Source organism: Ostrinia nubilalis, chromosome 8, assembly GCF_963855985.1.
Source record: "Ostrinia nubilalis chromosome 8, ilOstNubi1.1, whole genome shotgun sequence".
Taxonomy (NCBI): Eukaryota; Metazoa; Arthropoda; class Insecta; order Lepidoptera; family Crambidae; genus Ostrinia; species Ostrinia nubilalis.
The window spans coordinates 3230577-3248236 of NC_087095.1; the positions used below are offsets into that span (position 1 = coordinate 3230577).

Sequence of the window (17660 nt, forward strand, 5' to 3'; positions counted from 1 at the left end):
ATCAAGTCGGTGCAAAAACAGAACGCGTTTGCCAAAATATTGTGAAAAAATGCTCAAAAACTTATCCAAAAATACGGTATTGGCTTTGTGTATAACTGTTATTAGACCGTATTTCGCCCTAGGATACGCCAACATGTCGTCTGAATCTGGAAGTATCGAGGCAGGTAAGTTAAATTGTCAAAGGAATATTCTACATTCACATTTGCCGAATGTTATTATTGTGCTCACAGCGTTACAGTTCCCTGAAATTCTATTACCTAATCTAACCTACTCACTTAACTTCTGTGCTATTTTACATTTAATTTATATTTTGAAATTATTACTTACCAGACTGAGACAAAACATTCAATTCTCATGTGAAGACAAAAGCAGCCTTCCAGCCTACTTAATATTATTCTGTGCCCTGACCATACATTTTTTTTATAATATAGCGTTTACTACAACTACAGAAGATACTACAATGCTTAGATTGATGTACTAAGTAGGTACCGTTGTAATTGGAACTCAAAATAAGTATTTTCATGTTTCAGATAAATACTCCGTAGCTTACGTGACGGTACCAAACACAGAGGTCGGAAAGACTATAGGCCACGGATTGGTGAAGAACAAATTGGCTGCCTGTGTGAACATCATACCACAAGTCACTTCTATTTACGAGTGGAAAGATGAGATCAACGAAGACAGTGAGGTACTATCTCAAAGAAATCACCATACTAATGCATGTGCCCTTAAAAGTCATGAGCGCTGGAATGACCTATGACCTATCTAAATAGTCAAATCAAACTTTAAATTTTCTGAAAGATATTCTTTGCCAGTATTCAAGTTACTATAAAAACATAATTTAATAATTTTACTATTTAAAGCTGGGTTACACCATCTTACTTTAACTTTAACAAACATCAAAAATATTATGTCAATCTCTATTCAAAAAACATTGGTTATTGACAAAGTTACTATCGAAGTTAGGTGGTGCAACTCGGCCTTAATTATTGCAACAATTATGGTCTCATATTCTGTACACTGTACTTAAATTACATTTCAAAGAGTCATAGGTTCTGTTCTCATGAAATAAATTGCAACTTCAGCTTTTATAATTATATAATTTATGACTATTTCTCTTTATCCTCAGGCGTTGCTGATGATCAAAACAAGGACCACTCAAGTGGACAAACTCACAGATTTCGTACGAGCCAATCATCCTTATGAAGTATGTGAAGTGATCTCATTGCCCATTAAGAATGGAAACCCACCATATTTGAAGTGGATCGGGGACTCTGTGCCAGAAAATTAAATTAAGACTATTTTATTTAGTGCTAAGTGTTGCTTTTGATTATAAAATGTTATTTATTACTATTACATTAAGTACATAATGTGCATTTATTATGTATGACGTGTCCTCAAAAAACTACGTGTAATATTACATACTCAAAATACACATCAGTTTTAGTAAATAAAATTATTTTAAAACATATTTTGTCTCAAATGATTCTAGCTAGACTATAAAGGCGTAAAAGAACTCAAGTCTTACTGTTTTTTTTACAATACATAATTTCCATTAAGTAGTTTTACAATTTGATCTTTGAATGCCAGAATCGCCCCCTTTTGTCTGATTAGTAGCTTTTGTTGTACACTTCTACTGCAAACTTATAGGTACATCTCTTATGCCCATTTTCACCATCAATCCCTAATTGTTAAGTGACCCCCTATGGTAACATAATATGAATTTTGTTTTCATAGGGATCACTTAAACATTAGGGATTGATGGTGAAAACGGGCATTAGTTTCAACCAAAAGCCATCCTCTGCTGGAAAGGTTTCCCCAATCACGACTATGCAGTCTATTAAACATTTAAATCGACACCATCACGCATTTGCTCACTGTAAGTACTGCATTAAGTAGAACTATCCAATGCCTATTACTAACTCACAGTGCGCGTGGACGCACAGGGTGACACACGAACCAATCACAGAGCTCTATTCAACGCTGTGCGTTCGATTTGCTACTTCATTCACGCATTATCGTTAGTGAATACGGACGTAAGTTTTGTAAACTAATACTTTGTACGTCATAAACTACGACTTTTTGCATCAATCCAAATCCGATTAAAAGTCGAAGCACACTTATCAACTCGGAAATGGATCGAAACCGTATCAACTCGAGACGATCAGTATTTTTTGTATGATGTTCCGTACTCCAACGCACCCTTATCCGCACCGCAACGTAAACGCATCGCTTCACGGCGAAAGGCGATACGTGATCCCTTTCCGGGGTGATAAGCGTGCTATGACCTTTAGTATTGCTCGATACCATCGTATATTAAATTCTCACTAACAGCGATGCAATCACGCGGCTGTCAAACGCGCGTTTGTATCGCTGCAAAAAGTTGCAGTCTAGTAGAGCTATAATGCCCATTATTTGCCCATTTATTAACAATTCCCAAAACTGGTGTTCATTTAAATTACATTAGTAACAAAAATAAAAGATAATATTTTGACGTGGTCATCACTTGAAGAATTCAGTCGAATTCGGTCGAATCTTCTCATAAATCTATTAATAGAAATATCAAATGTAGAAAACTAATGTATGTCAACAGCGCTCATGTAGTTATATTCCATTAAACGTTAATTTCGATTAAACCGTGATATTTTCAAAGACAAACGAGTCTCTACGAGTGTTACTTGCATAGAAGAATCCTATAGGGGTTAGATGCTACGAAAATTCGTAGTCACTTCCCGTAGTCGTCGTAGCGGATATTTGGTAGCAATTCGTAGCAAATTCGCTACGCCGGAAAAAAGATAACTGTGCTAGTTTGTTTATAAACAATCGCCAAAATATTAGTATAGTTGTATAACTAAAATGTATGGTGTTTAGTTAGTACCTTGGTTAGTACTCTTTTAATCTAACGACCAGTAAGTCATGCATTTTTATTGTACTAAACACTGATTCAAATAAAACTTAATTAATATATCCCTTTTGCTCGTAGTCATAAACAACAACATAGAAGATTTGCGTCATCATATTATAATGAACATACCACACGTCCTTGACTCTAGAAACTCATATGCCTATCTACAATGGCTACATACATGTATGTATATTTATTTGAGTACATTCCGATAGCGCCATCTAGATTGCGAATTACTTTTCTTCATGGTATTTGTCCAATTACCTACTCGATTCATGTTTTTATCTGATATTTTCTTTGAATGTACTCGTAACAGCAAATAAATTTGTTTACCCATTTTCCACATAAACGGTAACTACGACAAAGTTTAATAAAAAAGGGGAAAAAAAGAAAACGATCACTTCGTAAGTCGGTCGCGCCGCAAGTTCGCATCCCCATTCCATCGGCCAATCGTAGCGCGCGTAGCGACTACGAGTTTCGTAGCGACGCAGTCAGGGCGGCGTAGCGCTACGAACGGGGCGCTGAAGCTTCGACCTCCCGCGCGTCCACCGCCATCCCAGGATAGAGGAGTGCAAAGAAGTAATGGCTGTACGAGTGGTAGTCGACAGAAGATATGTTTCCTTGGCTCGGTGACGGGCCAGCCTCAGCGTAGAAGAGAAGAGAAGTTAGCATGAGCCGCTCGGGTCGGTAGTGCGGCGGCGGCACGCTTGCGCGGATCGATCCGGCGGCATCGACCGCGCGGGGCGGGGCGGGACGAGCGAGCTCAGTCGCGCGCGGACCGGCGTGCGAGCGCCCGCGCCTTCGAAGTGCATGGCGCGCCTGACTGGATGCCTCGCGCCTTCGGGGAATGGCTTCGTCCGAGGAAGAGGCGACTACCGCGTCGATCCCTGAAGATGACTGCCTCAGTGTCCGAAAATGGTGGTGCTTCCTCCTGTCGTCGATCTTCACTTTCCTCGCGGGCCTGCTGGTGGTGCTGGTATGGCGCGCGTGCGCGTTCGTCTGCTGCCGCAAGGAGCCGGAGCTCGCGCCGAACGATCCCAAGCAGAAGGAGCAGAAGGCGGCGCGGCAGGGCAAACAGGAGTTCGAGGGCACCTTCATGACCGAGGCCAAGGACTGGGCCGGCGAACTCATCTCCGGTCAAACCACCACCGGACGAATACTGGTGAGTACCTCCACCTATTTTGATCTTTGGTCATCACAAACCCCTGTAAAACCCAGTAGTTCTAGTTAGTTGGTTAGCGGTAGCATCAGTTCGGTCACGTAAACACCGCCCTATCCACATGATTAGAATCAAAACCTTGTTGCTCGAACCTACCCTGTAGTGAGATAAATAGAAACGATCAATTAACTGTTTCAATGAAAAGATAGATGAGGGTATCCACCTCAGACCTATTACTCGATACCGACTTGAAAACGTTCATGTAAAGAAACCATTTTAAGTGTAGCTGTCATCGAAATATCTACGATCAAGTAAAAAAATTCCAATAAAATAACCCTCTATCTCCATTGCGCAAGACAAACATAAGGCGGAGTCTAAACGACTACCACGTATACAGTACTAAGAAAACACATTAAAAGCGTTTCTACATTCCCGTCATGCCACGTTGAGAGCTAATTCATCATAGCAAACCCTTACAATACAAGTGCCTGTCCCACCTACGCTATAATGTAAACATAGCTTTTTTTGTGGGGCATTTAATTTGCGAGCACTTTCGTAGATTTGACACTTGGGAAAGAGGGTAAGGCGGTGACGTCAGTCGTGGTCATCCACCCTGCCATGATATTTGGGCACATTTCTCTGACGTCACATAGTGCCCTGTGGTTTATCATAATTTTGTCTCCCATGTCATTTCATGCGCTACCCTCATTCTATTGAGTATTCTGCTGCATTTTAGAATTCTAGATTAGAAGTATTCTAGAATATTATGTACCTAGTTGTAATAGATTCGATTATAAAAGAAAAATGTATACCTAGTCTGTACATAAATAATTCGATTTTCTTAGTATTGACTAGTACGAATACCTTACTATCGGGTGTAATTATGTGGGTGGTAAGGTAATGCCTACCGCCTACAAATTATCCCTACGAATTAATAATTAGAGACTAGATTTCATTGTAGTTCTGTATGTAATGTTTTTGTTGCTGTATCATTTTCAACCACAAAATGTAACCAAATGCAACTTAATTAGTGTCTGTCGTATATTTATAGGGATAAAAATAATGAGTTAAATTTTTATTTCGGGTTTGAACATACAATTAATTAATTAATATTTTCCTCATCGCTATTCTAAAGAACCATGTTAATACATATTAATTCATATTTATTTATTTACATTTTATAGGCACAAAACACAGTACATAAGGCGAACTTAATGCCCTTCGGCATTCTCCTCCAGTTAACCTTAAGGATAAATCAATTCAACAATTAAGATTAGAACTTACTCGTATTAATAAGTTTGTGGCATCAAACCTAAGGCTGAGTTGCACCACTTTATTTTAACCATGACTATAACCATCGGTGTTTTTGTATGGAGTTTGATAGACTTGACGTTTGTTAAAGTTAAAGTCAGATGGTGTAACCCAGCCTACAATATTACTTAACCAAACCGTCCATAGCTTTTCGATTGGACGTCGGATAGAGAATATAACCCCAAAGGCACTCGGAGGATTGGTTCATCCCAAGAACCAGGGGAATTGGAGAAATGAAGAAATAAAATGATGATGCTATTTTATCGCAGTGTTGTTGCTAGGCCGAGGTTTTCTTGAAAACTGAGTGGCGTTTAGGTAATCTTTTGCTTAGTTGTGTCTGTTGTAATGTAGCAATTATTATAATAAATAAGGGTCACGTACTTTGAATAGGTACTATAGAATATAAACAGGTTATTCTAATCCTACTAATATTATAAATGCGAAAGTTTGGATGTCTGGATGTTTGTTACTCTTTCACGCAAAAACTACTGAACGGATTTTTATGAAACTTTACAGTATTATTGTTTATAATCCAGAATAACATATAGACTATAATTTATGACGATCTGTGACAAACTAAATTTCACGCGGGTGAAGCCGCGGGCAAAAGCTAGTAAATAATATTTTATTGTTTGATACCTACCTACTCGTAGAAAGAATGAAAAATCATATTACTGTAATATAACGCGACACTCGACGTATGGTATTATCTTGTCTCATTTTGGTGCTGAAAAGCATGTTAGAATAAAAATCTTCATACGACAAAATGTGAATTCATAAAGCATAACATCGCCTTAATTTATAACCAAAAAACGACAGAAGCATCTACGTTTTAAACAATTAACTCCAGTTTGTAAAGTTTCCTCTAAATAGCCCTATGAGTTTATTACATAACTGAAAGTATAAATATTATTTCTATTTAAAAAAGCTTTCTCAAGAATTCTTTCCTTCGTTAGAACACCAAAGTCAAGTTCAACGAGAGATCGCATCGATTGTTACATTCACATTGCCCCTCATCAAACACGAAACGCCAGTCGCAGTCACCAAGCGCAGCTTGTAAAACCATTACGAAAACCCTAATCGAATCGACTTCAAACCAATACCAATCTAATCCTCACCACCAAAACAACGCGGCGGGATTACCGCCCGCCCATCCGATATCGCTCGCTGGGCGGCGCGGACCGTGACCCACTTCCGTATCGATGTACTACCCCACCCCTCGTTCAAGTACATCCCCCTCGTTACCATTGATTTGCTACGTGAATGATAGCACGCTGCACCCTCAATTTTAATACCTACACCCATAACAACTAGGCTTAAGTTACAAATTTACAATGCGCTTGATATCCTGTAATTCTCATCTCGTAGAGGTCAGCTGAATACCTGGAAATGCTACTACAGTTTGTTAGTAAATAAACTCTCAATTTCAGTTACACATTCAATGTACAGATTTTACTATAAAGTTTACTATTTACTGCTCATTCAATGGGTTTTATACACTGTAAAAGCTTTACGATAATATTTATATTTATTTTACTGAATGTTTTTAAACCAAACAGTCAGTAGGACCGATGCCAACTATTCAACTAATTTAATTATGTTTTGTTTTAAGAGATACTTTATTTTATTTTATTTTTATTTTATTTTATTTTATTGGAAAACACAACAGATTACATCATTTGGTTAGATTAATACTAAATTTACAATGGTGTTAAGCAAGATAGTAATCCTATAACGTGTTTCCACGGCATGCTAGTAATGAGAAGCAGACTTATAGGGTTAGTAAAAATTACTTATACTATTGATATTAATAATTAGGTTAGGGTAAAAATAATAAAATTAGGGTCTAGGGATATTCTTGAGGATGTCTTTTAAAGCCATTCTGAAACGACGCGGGTTAGAGTTGAAGATGTCAAGGTCAGAGAAGCGAAGACTGTAATCCTCGTAGAGTCGACATAATCTAGCCAGAGGCTGAGATACGTACCTTATACCGTTTATTGTGTTGTACAATTAAGAAAACTCATTAATGATGTTAATAAGTCTGACATTCTTGTCATAGCAATTTAAAAAATAAAAATAACATTTAAAATTTGTGTGTTAAGTTAATAAGTTAATAATAATACCTTTTAGTAGGTAGGTAAACATCTACAGGGTGTTTCTTGTAAGGTGTCAAGCCGAAGGCAGGTGATAGGTGAGGACTAGACCTATCGATTTCACCCCCATGTATGTTCTACGATTTTTCGTAGTTTAGAAGTTATCGTTAATTTTGTGATTTTTTCAAATTTCATGACCTAGTGGCTTAATTTTTTTTTTATCTTTTTTTTGGGTTGACTTTTCTCACATTTCTTTTTTTTTGACAGATTCCCTATTAGTTGCAGATATTTGAAAAAAATAATCACCTTCCTATCTTTGATGCAAGATAAAAAATTTTTGCTAGAAACATAAAAAATATGCTTTTAGCAGAACATTCTAAAATTTTCAACTGAAATGTATGAGAAAAAAAAAGAATTTCCATAGGTCCAAAATAATTTTAAAAACTGCGCAGTTTTCTAAACTTTCATAATAATACAAAAAAACATGTACTTAATAGGCCATTATTTTCTGTAATCGCTCTACTAAAGTAGTAAGTCCATGTTCCGTTACATGTTTTTGACTTTCTTAGGACTAACTAATGTTTGCAATCCACTAAGTGTACGTTACGTAGAACACGTTTAGAGACAATAACTGAACAGAACATTTTTTATCCACAACGAGGAAGCTCTTGCCCTTCATCTGACCTGATGGAAAGTTGGAAACTGCTGGATGATCAGCGAGCTTCACCCGGAATCCTAAACCACAGAGGAATTGGCTGTCCTAAATAGGTAGTCTTACCACTAGACCACAGTGGTGATTGTTACTTTACGATTAAATTTGATATACCTACCTATTAGAGTGTGAAAGGAAAGAGAAAGAGTTTGTGTGTGTGTGTGTGTTTGTGTGTGTGTGTGTGTGCGCGCGCGCGTGTGTGTGTACGTGTGTGTGTGTCTGTGAGAGAGAGAGAGAGAGAGAGAGAGCAAAAAAGGGTGTAATGATTTAATTTAAAGTAAATGTTCAAAATGTCCGTCGCTGACCTGAATGCACATTCGACAACGACGCAAATCAATTATTCGTAAATTTACAAAAGCTTCTTGCATTCTAATATGGTTTATCATCAAAATTTTCATATTCCCTTTTGTATACCACATGAAGAGCAAGAGCTTCCACGTTGTGGATTAAAAAAAACTTTTCAGTTATTGTCTCTAAATGTGTTCTACATAACGTGTTTACGTTATGTAGACTAAGTTTTTAGGGGATTGCAAATATTACTTAGTCCTAAGAAAGTCAAAAACATGTAACGGAATCTCCGACTTACCACTTTAGTGGAGCGATTACAGAAAATAATGGCCTATTAAGTACATGTTTTTTTGTGTTATTATGAAAGTTTAGAAAACTGCGCAGCTTTTAAAATTATTTTGGACCTATGGAAATGATTTTTTTTTCTTATACATTTCAATTGAAAATTTTAGAATGTTCTGCTAAAAGCATATTTTTTATGTTTCTAGCAAAAATTTTGTATCTTGCATCAAAGATAGGAAGGTGATTATTTTTTTCAAATATCTGCAACTAATAGGGAATCTGTCAAAAAAAAGAAATGTGAGAAAAGTCAACCCAAAAAAAAGATAAAAAAAATATTAAGCCACTAGGTCATGAAATTTGAAAAAATCACAAAATTAACGATAACTTCTAAACTACGAAAAATCGTAGAACTTACATGGGGGTGAAATCGATAGGTCTAGTCCTCACCTATCACCTGCCTTCGGCTTGACACCTTACAAGAAACACCCTGTATATGAGATTTATGTACTGTGCGTATAGTGTTCACAGTAAAACCAATAAAATAATTCAGCCATCCAAATCCTTAATACACAACAGATAATACATAATATGTAGTAGTATAAAATACATAAACATAATGACGCTTACATTATTGTCGAACCTAGACCACAATTTAACATATAGCCCTAGATAAAAACCACCAGCCCAGGCGGCATTGCCTACATTTTCCTTTGATCCAATTTTCCACGATATTTTCATGAATCACACAATTTTATCACGTACTATTATCATGGAAAGATCTAGCTTTCCATAAAATCTGCACAAAGCAAACTGCATCCTAAATATATCACCTCACGAATCTAATTCCCACGAATAACGTGGGTTCATAAAATTTACATGCATGGAATTGAATTACATTTTAACCAGAGTAGTGTCGCGGTGGAATGGGACCGTTTATTGCCCCATTTTGTCGGGTTCGCAGCTTAATGGGTGCACTAGTGCGATGGATTAGACGCCAATTGAATATACAGGGTGTAACAAATATTTATTTGCATTTTGTGTAAAGGCTGCCGCTTGCAGCCAAGAAAAAAACATTGAAATAATTCAGTCAAATTTTATTTCAGTCAAGAAACGGGACTTAATTAGCGAGACATGTTGGATGTTATTATGGTTATGATCACAGCTTAATGAATTCACATACGTAATAAGAAAAAGCAAAAAGCTTATATTTCCATTTTTCATGAACACTTATGAAACCATGACGTTATTGTTTACCATTCCTGGCCAAAATCAATAATAGGAAAACGATGATAACATGTCAATATTATTGATTGATAAGTAAAATTTTATAAAAAAAAATAAAACCGACTCCAAAAAACGTACACTAAAACGTAGAAAAATAATTACTAATTACCTACTTATTTATTAGGACGAATTATTAATATTTATGTAGGTATACCATGATTGATACTTCTGGAGTCGGTGCCAAGATTATGAAACATGTAAAGTTTGCCTGCACCGACTCCAAAAGTATCAATCATGGTATACCTACATAAATATTAATAATTCGTCCTAATAAATAAGTAGGTAATTAGTAATTATTTTTCTACGTTTTAGTGTAGGTTTTTTGGAGTCGGTTTTATTTTTTTTTATAAAATTTTACTTATTTCTTGCTTTTTAGTTAACTAATTATTACCTTGATGTTACCACTGAAGGTAGGCAGTACACTGAGACCAAAAAAAATTGGTTCATAATCGGCGGAGATATTGCGTATAAAAAAGTTCATCCCCAATTTTCCACCCTTGGGGGTGAAATATTTTCTTCAAATTCGCATGAAACCACCCTTTTGATAATACCTATTCAACAAAAAAATAATCGTTCAAATTGGTTTATAATCGGCGGAGATATTGCGTATAAAAAAGTTCATCCCCAATTTTCCACCCTTGGGGGTTGTTTTTTTTATTATTCAATTTAAATGGGACCACCCTTGAGGTATTACCTATACGCCGAAAAAAGATTTGTTCAAATCGGTTCATAATTGGCGGAGTTATCGCGTAACAAACATAGAAAAAAAAAAAAAAAACATACGGGTCGAATTGAGAACCTCCTCCTTTTTTGAAGTCGGTTGAAAATTAATGTGCTAACTTTCTTTTGGCATGATTGAAAAATTAGGATATAATAATAAGATTTAAAGACATGTTCTAGACCATTTATCTAGCAAAATGTTTCATTATTATCTATTTTGATTGTAAACATGCAGGATCTTGTCTTGTCACTGCCTTCTTATTAATTTAATAAAAGTATCCACTTTTAATAATATCAAAATGACCTAGCGACTGAGCGCAAATAAAAAGTTTTATTTATTAATAGACATATATCAGGTAATTTCTGATTTAAAAAAGTGTAAGATCCTTATCTTTTTGTTAAAATGTTTTTGTGACAGATCTCGATATTATTATGTATACTCTTACGATCAAAGCAAACCACGGGTATTCGGCATAATCGAAAACCCGGATAATCGATTACAAAGTCAAATCTAACAATAATGAACTTTTTATTATAGTAGAAAGGGTCATATTAACATACATACATATTATCATTTAGTTAGACCATTGGGTTGGCCATTCGTTTTAACAATGAACCAAGACAACGTTGTACCGTGTTACGGTGGCCGTATTGATGGGTTCTGGCCTGGCCCTAAATCAGTATTTAGAGCCCGGAAGAATGAGCCCGGATAATCGGATATCCAGATAATCGATGTTCGGATTAGAATTTTGCAAGTGTAAAGAATCCTCTCTAAGCATATTCTTCCTTACGTCTTCACGATATCAGCACAGATGCAGTTAAAACTTTAAGTCACCTGAAGTCTGAACTGCATAATGGTATAAATTTTTCACCGAGCACTATTGTCCTAGTTGGTGTACTGCGCACTTCCAACGGGTCCCAAGTGGTTCGCGTGCCGTTGAAAAGTTAATAATTACATTACATTTTCACGGTCTGTACACACAAAATGCCAGTGCCTTCTGCACTAGCTTTTACTACCAATGAGCTTTTAAAAGCATCAGCGACTTTTGAAAAGCGGTGAGCTTTGGCGGAAAAAGTAAAAAGGTAAAAGCAAAAGCGCTTGACAACATAATATGCGTTGTAGATATAACTAATTTTACAATAAGAAATAAATGACACATACTCGTATTAAAGTTTAAAGTTCACACAATAAAAGTTCGCCTTATTGTGTCAATTTATGTGGCATTTATGAATATATTGAGTAAATAGAAATAAATAAATCCTATCCTAATTTATTTTATTGTGGATAGATACACGGAGTTTGTTAGAAAAAAAATTGCGCATTACGTTTATTAGGTTGATGATAAACTGACATTAGAATAAAATATTTTCTAACATGTAACTAAAAAAATACAACCCAATGCCCTATAATATCACACAGTGTGTTATCATCATACAGCGTTTCAGCATTTTCTATGTTTATCTTAATTATTTAACCTATTTATATACATTTAAAATGGCCTTGCCCCACTTAGTTCCAGGTTTCAACGCTATCTCCCACCGTATGTAAAATAGATTCCGATGTAAGTTTTAGGTTCCATTTTGGTCTATTTCAATTATCTACCCTCTATCTGGCGTAACCTTGCTTCCTTTCCGATACGGACCTGGAACTTCGAAATAGCTACAGACCTACATTTCAAAGGTCAGACAGCCTTCAGGTACAAAAGTGGAAATGGAACGTTTCAACCTACATTCCAGAATAGAAGGCTTTAACAATTCAGCGGACATCGAACGTGTTAATGGAATTATTGTGTTTGAGGTGTCAAAGAAAATATTTTAGCCTTTGATAATAATATTATTGTTTTTCGAATAAGGAGTATTTTTGGATCAGGGTTCGTTTGACTGTGTTTCTTAATTCAGAAAGCTAGCTACAATTTGGAAAGAATCGATTAATTTTAAATTTCTACAAACAACCTACCTAGGTAACTAAATATCTATTTATTAAGGGAAGGAGGCATGAGATAGGTCCTAAAAAATTAGAACTCGACATCTCTCGACAAGACCTGTAATACAGGTCTTGTTAAGTTACGAGGTATAACAGGTTGGTTCTACAACCTGTTAGAACAGGGCGCACGCATCCATCGTATTGCGCACTTTAAAAATACATTTTACAGGAATATCGCTTCATTAAGGAGTGTTTTAGCACGCTTTTTTTTGTTAAACGTCACGGGACTATTCCCACCTCTCGTTCCCAGCTCTGCAACTCCTGTGTAGCCAGGATCTACAGCTTGACCGCCAATAAAAACCCAACCAATGAAGGCCAAGTTTGTGCCGGGGAAAGTTAAACTGTCATTGGACCCGCAACGAAATTAATCAGAAGAACATAGGAGGAGTTCGAAGTTAAAGTTCGACTTGTTAAACGTCAGTGAGACTTCAGGTGAATTTTAATTGATTTGAGTTTATATTTTTTTTTTAATTTATTACATTCTTTTTGCCCCTGCGTACAAGGTACCCACTGAAAACCAGTGTCTTGGCACTTGGCAGTAAAATGTCAACTGTCAAGATGATACTGAACCTCTTTGGCAACATTTCTTTTTTCTCTTTTCTCTTCATTGTCTTTGTACTTTTTTTTTTATAATTGTATTTTTATATTGCCCTTTTTTTTAAGTTGTCAAATATATTTTTTTTATCTTTCTTTCAGTTGTTTCAAATAAAATTGTGTACTGTCATACCTCCCGCAGCACCGCTCCGTTATCGCAGAAGTCTACTTTTTATCGTCCAGGATGAACGGATTTTGATGAAACTTTACAGTGTTATTGTTTTTACATCACAATAACATTTAGGCAATCTTATTTTACTTTAATACTGGAGAATAAATTTTATAATAATACAATAACTTAAAATGACTTAAAAACTAAAATTTAATAATTTAGGCTATAATTTATAACGATCTATGCCATACTGAATTTCACACGGGCGAAGCAACGGACAAAAGCCAAAAAAATACCTAATTTGTTGCTATCTTAATGACAGTGATAAAGCTACGTAGGAATTAATTAAGTTCTTTTACTATTATGTAATAACTTGGTAAAACGGTAAAAATAATTAAGGGGAAACAAAGGACTGATAGGTAGGTACGTTCAATTAATTTATCATATACATAAGAATGTTGATGGGAGAGCGATACAAACAAAAGCAATTATAATATCGTTAGGCATCTAGCCAAAATGGACACGCTCTGTTTATTTTATTTTCAGTTTTATTTGGTTGATTAATATCTTCTCTGGAGTAGTTTTATGAAAGATCTGGGCAAAAAAATATATCGAACTCAAGGAAAATATGAATAAGGCTGAGTTGCACCATCACAGTTACAATTTTATTTATTCATGTCCATAGAAAAGTTTGATGAATTTTGATCATAATTATTAGTTATTTTTAAAAATGGACATACTACTTACTCATTTACCTCTGGTGTCAGTGTGACGGCCGTGCAAATTTTGGGACACCCTGTAGAAGTCTCGCTGACGTTTAACGTCTTAGAAACACCCTCCCATACCTCAGGTACTGACTCGGCCAATGACAGGTCGCGCGGACTGTCATGATGGGTCGCACGGACTGTCATGATGGATCGCGCGACCTGTCATTGGCTAACGATCGCGCCGGCGATGGCGATCTGCTTTATTAGTTAAGTCGCAACATAATAAAAAGGTTGGTAATCAAATTAATGGCGTTGCAAATTGTTACTTAACTCATTGGGATGCTTACTGGTCTCATTTGGTTTTTACGACCGTTGTGGAGCAGTCCATTTATTACCTAATTAAGCCTATAAACAGCTCGGTAAGTTAAGGGTAATGTGAGAGAAATATTGTAGGGTATTAACACTTTTTTCCGAGTAATATGTATTACTTACGAGCAATAGTATGATTACCCCGTTGTGCTTATGTATGTTGTACTATGGTACCAATAATTTAAAGTAAATATTACCATTAAAATGGTCCATTTCTATTTATCTTCTATTAGCCTAGACGCAGATCACCGATTTTTTGTCGGCGGATAGTTTAGTCGGGCAGTTAATCAGTATGGTCATGAATGGAAGTGCGCAGATTACACCGATTTGGCATCGGCCGATTCTTCATACAAATTAAAACCGGGCCCAACTATCGACCAACTAAAAGTTGATGGTCTGCGCCTAGGTTTAGTCATTTAGTTCCTACGATCTTTTGGAACAAATAAGGTGATTCCATACTTTTTTTCGCAAATCTAGTAAAGAAGTAAAATTTTGGAAATCTAGCTGTTAAAACTATTTAAGGAGAAAGCCGTAAATTCGTTTTAGAACTACCTGCGTTATGGAAAACTGGCACTTACGATTTTAGCGCCAATTATATCGCTTCTCGGGTCGTTTATTTCTGTCAGAAATTAACGACTCGTTAGAGTTAGTAGGTAGTATTTTAAGATCGGAAATAAAGGATTAAGTGAAACCATCGTAATTAGTTAATTGGGAAATATAAAAAAACTATATACAATTAAGGTGGCAAAGAACACGACATTCCCTGTTGTTGTAGGGAAATTCATCAGTGACTGATAAACACAGAAAGGTTGTTGGTTACCGGTAACTTTATTTGCGAAATCAATCCAAAACGTGTGAAATAAAAAAATGTTGTTCATACCTTAGAAAGTTTTGTACGGCTGGACTTATCTCCAAGTAAAGAAACCGGCCCTAATTGTTCAATAACTTCTGAAATAATTTAAAAAAGAATACATTTTAATAATAGAATGGCACTAAAAAAACATCTTTACCTGACCAAAATGCTTTACAGTCGTCCCATGCCTCAATAGCCAATAACCAATGCTGTCCAAAAATGCCGCAAATATTTTATTTGCGAGCGGCCGACCGTCACCGGACCTAACCCTGTGCGTATCGGTAAAACAATTTGGCACCAAAATAAAGGCCCCTGGCTAGGGTTACCAAGGCAATTTAGAAATTCCAGAAAAAATCGTACATGTACCAAAGATCTGAACTCGGTGGACCAACGATCTGGTGAAGGTTGCGGAAAACACCTGGATGCGGACAGCGCATGACCGGTCGTTGTGGAAACCCTCAGGGAAATCCTTCGTTTGGTTGAAACAAACAATGAAAATAACCATTCAATTGTTTAAGTAGATATAGTACAGATGCAGAAATCTACATAATTTATTTCACGTAAAACTGCGGGACGAAATGTACGTCGGACAGTGATCGGACAAAAGGCTGAAAATCCCGACACCGATATCTGGAAAATCTGGATGCATGGCAGCCCTACCCAGGTTCGCTTCGGAATGTTTAATAGCCCCTCGGCGGGTTACACCACGGCCTTTTGTTTAGACCTCTGATTTGGGGCCGTTTGACCAAATCGGGTGATATATGGTGAAATTCCTGTATTGATTGGTGAAATGGTTGGCACGTTACCTGAAAATACAGAGAGGCGGTAAGGGTGAGAACTACATATTAGTAGTGTATTGATACAGAGGGACAGGAATCTGAAACTTTAGGACATTTTAACACAGACTATAAAAACATTTCGTTACAAGATCTCTTTTACTACATACAACTGCCTAAACAAAATACGCTTTGTCTGTTGTGGTTGCGTTGCGCGAAGATTAAGATTTTCAATTCTTAACTTCAAAATTATATTGGATAGTTCATTAATATGGTCGATAGGACCTTAAAACCTTATAGAGATATAATATAAGTCTTATACGACTAGAATGTGTACGTGGGAACTACAAGTATAAACACAACTATGTACCTACCTACCTATTTCAAAAATTTACTCAAATAAAAATATGCCAATAATGACGATATGTGTTTCGCGATGACACTGCGGAATTTTTAATTAAAGCAATCAACTTTGTAACCGAATTCCTCGAAACCTCCACGGAATTTTTAAAGGCCTATATCAGTTTTCAACGGAAAATATCACGGCCATGAAAGAAATATTGTTTACCAGCCTTTTGACCACAGTTCGATTGCAGTTTGTCACTGCTGCTCTCTTGGGAACGCAAGGCAAAGGCAATATTCCGAAAAATAAAAAATGGCTGGAAATCACTAGTTTGAAGCCAAGCCACTAGAGAGCTGTCGTATTCGTTTTTGCAATTTCGTATATGAATTGGTATTACAATCCTCCAATCGAATCCTATATGACAGCTAGAATTTGCAGTTACTTATACCTGGAGGAAAATTTTCCAGGAAAAAAGATGTCACAAGACTTCTGTGAAGAATTTTTCTATTTTAGTTTCCAATTTGGCCATTCATCTGAAGAACTTACCTACCTGTATTAACATCGATTATCCAGTTTGTTTTTGCGAGTTGTTTGCCGATTTAACTCGATTTAAATCAGTTCGTTCGTTAGCGAGTGTCCCGAGTGCCAGTGGCAGAAGTGTCTTATTGAGTGTCCAATTTAATAATGAATCGAACATTTAATGAGCAGCTAAGAGCTCTCCTTTATCATTAAGGTTCATTTTTGTTTATTTAAGAATGGGTCCTCGCGGGTTCATTGACGAGAAGAGAAATTTTTAATTAATTGGATGATGATTCTACGAAAAATGCGACTGTATTTCTTTTTCTATGGTGTCAGGTGTCCCAAAATACTTATCATCACATCTTGACAGGGCATGTTAGCATTACAACGATATACAATTTAACCGCCTCTGTGGTCTAGTGGTAAGACCACCTGCTTCAGACGCAGAGGTCCCGGGTTCGATACCCAGTGGGGGCAGATTTTTCTGTTCGTTTTGGTTGGTGGTAGGGCTTTTTTTTCGTCAGGACGCATGAAATTGCATACCCACTGGCCCGGGGGAACCAGTGGGTTATGTGAGGCTCTCCCTGCCAGATGTTCTAAGTCCGCCTGACTAGCTACCACCATCTTACCTAAGTCTGTCGCCATAACA

The 17660-nt window shown here is 36.5% G+C and overlaps 2 protein-coding genes across 4 annotated transcripts in view; both read left to right on the forward strand.

Moving 5' to 3' along the window:
- Positions 1-1471, forward strand: LOC135074098 (protein CutA homolog). The gene is made up of 3 exons (XM_063968406.1): positions 1-164; positions 531-688; positions 1130-1471. The coding sequence occupies exons 1-3, from the start codon at positions 50-52 to the stop codon at positions 1289-1291; spliced, it is 435 nt and encodes a 144-aa protein (XP_063824476.1). The 5' UTR covers positions 1-49; the 3' UTR covers positions 1292-1471.
- Positions 1472-3684: 2213 nt separating this feature from the next.
- Positions 3685-17660, forward strand: part of LOC135073741 (calcium-activated potassium channel slowpoke) — an 81595-nt gene continuing 67619 nt past the window's right edge. For all 3 annotated transcript variants that reach the window (XM_063967903.1, XM_063967904.1, XM_063967905.1), the window contains exon 1: positions 3685-4067. In XM_063967903.1, the coding sequence (XP_063823973.1) occupies positions 3753-4067 (315 nt within the window). In that variant the 5' untranslated portion in view covers positions 3685-3752. The remainder of the gene's footprint in view (positions 4068-17660) is intronic.